Raw genomic sequence first — 7,440 nt, 5'->3', positions numbered from 1 at the left:
TCTGATATGGCAGATCCTCTCTCACCTACAGCCCCAAATTGGCAAAATGGGTTTGGCTAAACAATGACAAGTTGGGAAGAAGTGGCTGCATGGCGAGTGCAGCTTTTATTCGGTGGTGAGAAGAAGATGATGTAGTAATGAAGGAACCCACTTCAGTGCTGCATCTGCACGTGTGTGGCCCTGGAGATCCCTGTAATGGCTTCTAGAGCTGAGCAAGGCAGCTGCAGAATGGATTGGACTCCAACAGGCCATGGCCCTGAGTCATCAACTCCTGGACCAGGTCCAGGGGCTCTCCTCCACCATCAGCCCTGGTCCTGATGAGAGCATCACTGGGACTCTCATTGTTCATGGGTCTCCTGTAGATCACAGCCTTGCTTCCATAGCAACGGCCTGACACAATTGTGAAGGACAGTATAATTACCTGACAAAGACTACAGTTTCTCCTGGATAAGATGACTGTAGTAGCTTTTTCTTACTTCAGCTCCTTCCTGCTGCCTCTTTGCATTTTGCAAAAAGGATTTTCTAGAGCAGCACTGCCGAGTAAGGCAGCTGTTGGGCACATGAGACTCTGTAGCATTTGAAATGTGGCTGGTGAGACTGAGGGATTCCATTTTTCATTTAGGATTTAAGTCTTCACTGAATGTGTTACAATATTGCTTCTGTTTTATGTTTTCACTCATTGGCTGGGAGGCATGTGAGGTCCTAGCTCCTCGACAAGGGATCAAAGCTACACCCCCTGCACTGGAAGGTGAATCCTAACCACTGGGCCATCTAGGAAGACCCCCATTTAGTTTAATGTAAACATTCATTTAAACTGAAATAATCACATGTAGCTGGTGGCTAATGTGTTGGACGCACAGCTCTAGAAGCTGTTGTCCTTATGTCATTCTTTTGTTAATTTATTTTTGGGTAATATTTCTAAAACATTTTCTTTGTGCCAGGCACAATATATAGAATGTTGCGTGCATTCATCCAATTTTCACAAAACCTGATGAAGTCAATTCTATTATACATTTTCCAGAGCAGAAACTGGAATTTTAGAGAGATGAAGTGGCCTGCCCAGGTGCCGCTACTGGTGAAGAACCTGCCTGCCAGTGCAGGAGACATAAGAGACATGGGTTGATCCCTGGATCTGGAAGATCCCCTGGAGAAGGGATTGGCAACCCACTCTGGTATTCTTGCCTGGAGAATCCCAGGGACAGAAGAGCCTGGCTGGCTACAGTCCATAGCGTCGCAAAGAGTCGGACGTGGTTGAAGCAACTTAGCACACACGCACACCTCAAATCATTCAGGCAAGAGACAGAATTCAACATAAAGTTTATCTGGCTCCAGTCCTGTGTCTCCTGTATAGATGAATGAGGCTAAATCTGCAGAAATGGAGGCTGAAGCAGAATAAACACAAGATGATTTAAAATATAACTCTTGTTATAATGGGTTATTTCATTTTATTGCTTATTGTAAACACTTTGGCCACAGCAAATACATTAGTTTTTAAATAACTGTAATTCAAAGCTTTCACATCATATACTATTTTCCCCCAAGATGTGTCATCTATGAAAATAATCAGTGAACTCCAAAAGTCTATACTGACATTGTGCACATTTATGCTATTGTGACACTAAATACAAATAGTAAAAATACTCATCTATTGGAGGTCTATGGGTTTGTGATATGCCTTAAGGGAGGTCTTAACACATCTCAGAGAAGAGAGATGGTGTGGATTGTAATAGCTCCTATGCGAGTAATGTTGGCAGAACATACGAGGTATGCAGTAAACATTTATTGACAGCAAAGATGATGAGAATTCAATTACTGCTGGACTTGCCCTCTCTATTTTTTCTTAAGGAATATATGGTGCATTGGGAAATATCACTCTGAATGTCTCAGAGGCTCTGACACTTTGAATTGTGTAGCTACTGTGTAATTGGGTCTGATCACACTTGCAGAAGAGAGATAAATTAAAGCATATGTACTGTTAAAATTGTGCTAAAATCTCAGTTACTAGGTAGGACAGGCTGGAATGCTTGAATGGTTTCCATCTTCATAAGCAAGAAAATCACAGTGCCTGAAAATCAAGCTGGTCATTCAAAACAAATCTAGCTTTCAGATATCACTGGCAGTTAGACTGTATTTCAGTTCAGTCAATGTCTTTGAAAGTAAAATATGCTACTTATATGAGTTACTGAGTTTCCTAACTATGATTTTTACTTTAAGACATTTCTTTTGATTGTTTTATTAAGCAAAACTCTTAGCATCATTTTGGGATTTTGAATTATGCTGATAATGTTCGCTTAAACATTTTAGATTTAATTGCAAAGTGACAGAAATTTCATTATTCTCAATATTTTCTCAATGTACAACTTTAAATACATGACAATAGAAATGTTAAGATCACCTGCAGCAATGAATATGGCATATTAGAATTATTTATTAAAAACTTTTACACCTAAAGGTAGGCACTTTATAAAATGTGGGTTTTGGCAAAAGGCAACAGTTTGACACCAATATCTTACTTTTCCATTAACTGTATAACTTTTCAAGAGACTAGATTATTAAAACATTATAAGAGACATAGAAATTTGTTCAAGTTGCATATGAGTGGAATTACACAAAACAGAATCCAAGCTTCATTTTCTCTTCTTTTTGTAAACTGCTATATAGCTTCCTGGTCAAGTTCTAAATTTTACTCCCTGATATAAAATCCCATAGGATTCTGGCTTCTCATCTTTTAATCTGAAGTGAAGTATTTGTTGCTTGTGGAACTTGTTATGAATTTCTTTTCACAGTTGGAATTACCATTATGATCATATACTACAAAAAGTCAGATGATTTTTAGGTGGCGATAGCTAGCAGTGAAGAGTGCTTGGCTTTAAGCGGCCGTTGAGTCCTTTGGATTATGTTTTAAGTCTCAAATTATATAGATTCAACTACCCTTGTTGTTTTCATTCTTGGTGATGTAGAAATTCACCTCACTTCTATCTAAAACATGAGCAGAGCTTTGGGGCCCCACTGAACTTATCTACCATTTGACTTCATTCTCCCTTCTCAAGCATGTCTCTACAGGGTAGTCAGCCAGGGTCTGTTAGGAGTCTTGGAGACAGGGAGCTTCACAAAGCAATCTAGTCAATAAGAAAACCCCAACAGCCCTTTCTTATACTGAAACCTGAGTTCTCTTCCTGCAACTTCCATCCAGTGTTTCCAACAGTGTAAGGCACAGAGTAGGCTTTCAGGCACTTGATCTGCATTTATGGATGAACAAAGAGACTGAAGAGTTCTCGTTCTGACTCGTAAAGCTGCAGAAGATAGTCGTTTCCTTATGGAGTCCAGGGTAGCCTTGTATCGCACATAAATCTTCTCTTTTTCAGGGTGAATACTGCAGTTTCCTTTATCTGTTCCTTAAGCGACACGAATTTCTGATGTTTTGTCTACACGTTACTCTTTTCTGATGCGAAGAACTGACTCATTGGAAAAGATCCTGATGCTGGGAAAGATTGAGGGCAGGAGGAGAAGGGGACGACAGAGGATAAGATGGCTGGATGGACGTGGGTTTGGGTGAACTCCGAGAGTTGGTGATGGAAAGGGAGGCCTGGCGTACTGAGGTTCATGGGGTCACAAAGAGTCAGACACGGCTGAGCGACTGAACTGAACTGAACTACTCTTTTCTGAGTGTGCTTCTGTATCAGTCGACCTCTTCAAATGTGGTCCCTGTGAACCCAACATAATACCCCAGATGGGATCATCTCTGAGTAGGGAAGAAATCCTGTGTCTCTTTTCTTAGCCTGGACATTCCACTTGACATATTGTCCAACTCGAAAGGGTGTTCCTTAGGGCAATCCTTTCTTGTCTGTTTCTGAGTAGAGGCATTTTATTCTAGGCAAGATTGCTGATTGGCACATACTCTGTTCCAGGAGAAGGATTACTTCCTCGAATTTCCAGGATATGGAGGGGGTGGAGAACGCTGTGCTGGCGTCGGGGAGTATGGAGGAGGCAAGTCTGCACAGTATTCCATCTCATGGTCATAATTATAGGGGGGTGGTGCCACTGGAAAAAAAAAAAAAACAAAACAAAACGAGAAGGGCATCAGGTATTTAGCAATGATAGAGTGTCCATTATATTTGAGACACTCAGAGGGTACTTCGGGGGAGGATATAATTTTTACAAAAGTTCCTATAGTCAAAACTATGTTTTTTTTTTCAGTAGTCATGTACAGAGGTGAGGGTTGGGCTATAAAGAAGGCTGGGAGCCGAAGGATTGATACTTTTGAATGTGGTGCTAGAGAAGACTCTTGAGAGTCTCTTGGACAGCAAGGAGATCAAAACAATCAATTCTAAAGGAACTCAACCTTGAATATTCATTGGAAGGACTGAGGCTGAAGCTGAAGCTCCAATACTTTGGCCTGACTCAAAGAATTGACTCACTGGAAAAGACCCTGATCCTGGGAAAGACTAAGGATGAAGGAGAAGAGGGCAGCAGAGGATATGATGGTTAGATAGCATCACCAAGTCAACAGACATGAATTTGAGCAAACTCTGGGACACAGTGAAGGACAGGAGAGCCTGGTGTGCTGCAGTCCATGAGGTCACAAAGAGTCAGACATGACTTAGGACTGAATAACAACAACAACATAATTTTTGCCTTCAATAATCAGTTTTATCAGGCTGAGGATACACAGTATGAAAAGTCAAGTGTTATAAAAAATGCTGCTATCGGCCAAAGTATTTAGAATTGGTGGCTTAAGGCAAATTTCTTGGAAAGATGATGTTGAAGTGACAGAAAGGAGTAAAGGGTAATTCAAGATGAGCAAAAGTCCTGAAAGAGGAGAAAACTTTGATTCAAAGCAAAAACTACATGGAAAAGAGAAACGGGAAAGGATACTGAGGAATCTAATTGTATCACCATCAAGGTGGGCTTAGACTATCACAAAAGGTGTGTGTGATATGTGGTTTTTAGAGATTTTTTGAATATGCTAGTGAGTATGCTTTAGGGAGATGACTGTCAGAAATATGCATTCAGGTGGACGAAAGAAAAGGTGAGATGATGTAGTAGCATATGTGAGGGATTCTAAAGGACTCGTGGAAGTTGGTGGTGGGGATTATTAGGAGCTCTTGAGCATTTGAGAGCTTCAGTGATGACTGGGTGTTTGGAAAAGAGGTAGAGAGCAAGAAGATATGGAGGTATTGGGTGCCTGGTACTGGGCTTCTGTAACTTGGAGGGTCATGGAGTCATTATAGAAATAAGAAACAAACAAAAGGGAAGACAAACAGGTTTGCAAATGAGGATGGAGAAACTTTTTCAAATCTCATAGAAAAAGTTTCTTTAATTTACTTACTGTAATATATGTCAGTGTGTTTTAAAATCACATTTCCTATAACAAAATCATATTTGTTATGATTATGTATGGACATCTATTTTGTAGTGCTCTCCATCCCAACTACAGGGTTGGAAAAGAGGTACTCCTTGAGCACTCCATGTCCTCAAGAACCAAATCACTTGCAAACATCTGAGCAACCCTTTTGGTGATTTGCCAGTAGTTTTTATTTATCGTCAAGATCATGATTCTAGTTGGAAATTGACATGTCTTAATTGCTTCCTGTGAATGTGACCTAAACCACAGACTAAGCTAAGCTAAGTCACTTCAGTCGTGTCCAACTCTGTGCGACCCCATAAACGGCAGCCCACCAGGCTCCCCGGTCCCTGGGATTCTCCAGGCAAGAACACTGGAGTGGGTTGCCATTGCCTTCTCCAATGCATGAAAGTGAAAAGTGAAAGTGAAGTCGCTCAGTCGTGTCCGACTCCTAGCGACCCCATGGACTGCTGCCTACCAGGCTCCTCCATCCATGGGATTTTCCAGGCAAGAGTACTGGAGTGGGGTGCCACTGCCTTCTCCAACCACAGACTAGTGCTATAATAATGTGAATAAACAGCCAAGCTTTCACTTTTAGAATGGCAGAGAAGAACAAGCAACATTTCAACAAACCTCAACATGTCTTCTCAATTGTACTCTTACTGATGAGACTATGATAGTATTCTGATCAATATGCATGTATTAATAAACATAGGACTTCCCCCTATACACAAACACAAACTGTTTCTTCAGCATCTCTTTATTTTGTATTTGTGTTTTAAAATTTTTAAATTAGTTTCTATTGGAGTATAGTTGATTTACAATGTTGTGTTAGTTTCTGCTGTACAGCAAAGTGAATCAGTTATACATATCTTGTGTTCAGTGGCTCAGTCATGTCCAATCCTTTGCTTCTGAATGAACTTTAGCCCACCAGACTCCTCTGTCCATAAGGTTTTCCATGCAAGAAGCCTGGAGTGGGTTGCCATTCCTCTTCCAGGGGATCTTCCTGATCCAAGGATTGAACCTGCGTCTCCTGCATTGGCAGGCAGATTCTTTACCACTGAGCCATCTGGGTAAGCCCCTGTTATCCACATACTCACTTCTTTTAAAGATTCTTTTCCCATCTACATCTCTTTAACTTGGCTCGCTTTACCAGGAGCTTGGTGATTCGAACCATTTACTGATCTATCTATGCTTAGGAAAGAATTGAGTCACCGGACACAGAAAAAGATGGAGGTGCAGAACTGAGTGGGCTGTCCTCTGAGAGACACCCTGGTGAGGAAAGACTCTGAAACTCTCCTGTGGGCTGAGCAGGCCAGAGTTCACAGCAGAGGACACAGTTCTGTGGAGAAGGCTGCTTTAGGCCCTCAGAGGCTGGGCTATTCCAAGCTTTGTTTTCTACAAGAAAACGGAGTAACTCCCATTGAATCTACACACACCTTCCCTCTGCATACACCCACTCCTTTGCTTCATTATATGCGGGAGGACTGAGACAGAGAGATGTATAATAAAATTCCTCCAAGCCAAGCAATGCACCCTCCACGTAAAACAGAAAGTTGCAGCTGGATTCCCATTGAACTGTTTCATGTAAGTACGTGGTTCTAAGTTGTTTATATGTTGAAGCTTTTCCCTGCCTCCCACTTGAGGGGCACACACCAGGTGAATCTACAGATTGACTCTGCATCTTTCTTGGTCATTAAGCCATGGTGTGCCTTTATGCTTCGGTAACAAAGCATTTATATTTTGCCATCTGCATAAACACTGCTGGAGGACATTTCAGTGAGACTCCCTCTGGTTTATACAGCTTCATGTTGAACATGAAAATCTAAGATACGAAGCCATGTTCTTTCATTCATATAGGTTTTGAATTTAAGATATGAAGCCATTCATATAGGTTTTGAATTTGGTAAAGTGATAATACAATGCTGAAGAATGGTATTTTGAGGAATTTGAAGATCATATCCATCATGAAATAAGCATGGCACATCTTTTACAGTACCACCTATGGGAAGGCATTGTGAAATAATCCTGGTGTAACTGTGAACTGTGCTATCTTTCCTTCTTACAGATAAAAAGGTTTCACCAGGAAATAAACT

General features: G+C 41.0%; 1 protein-coding gene across 1 annotated transcript in view; it reads right to left on the bottom strand.

Annotated features, from left to right (window-relative positions):
- Nucleotides 1-1,420: 1,420 nt before the first annotated feature.
- Nucleotides 1,421-7,440, bottom strand: part of CYYR1 (cysteine and tyrosine rich 1) — a 117,666-nt gene continuing 111,646 nt past the window's right edge. Inside the window, exon 4 of the mRNA XM_019959940.2 lies at nucleotides 1,421-4,041. Coding sequence (XP_019815499.1) covers nucleotides 3,917-4,041 — 125 coding nt within the window. The 3' untranslated portion in view covers nucleotides 1,421-3,916. The remainder of the gene's footprint in view (nucleotides 4,042-7,440) is intronic.

This window comes from Bos indicus, chromosome 1 (genome assembly GCF_029378745.1).
Source record: "Bos indicus isolate NIAB-ARS_2022 breed Sahiwal x Tharparkar chromosome 1, NIAB-ARS_B.indTharparkar_mat_pri_1.0, whole genome shotgun sequence".
NCBI classification, from domain to species: Eukaryota; Metazoa; Chordata; class Mammalia; order Artiodactyla; family Bovidae; genus Bos; species Bos indicus.
Note: the sequence above shows the minus strand (reverse complement) of the source record. Positions and strands in the feature narration are given on the sequence as shown.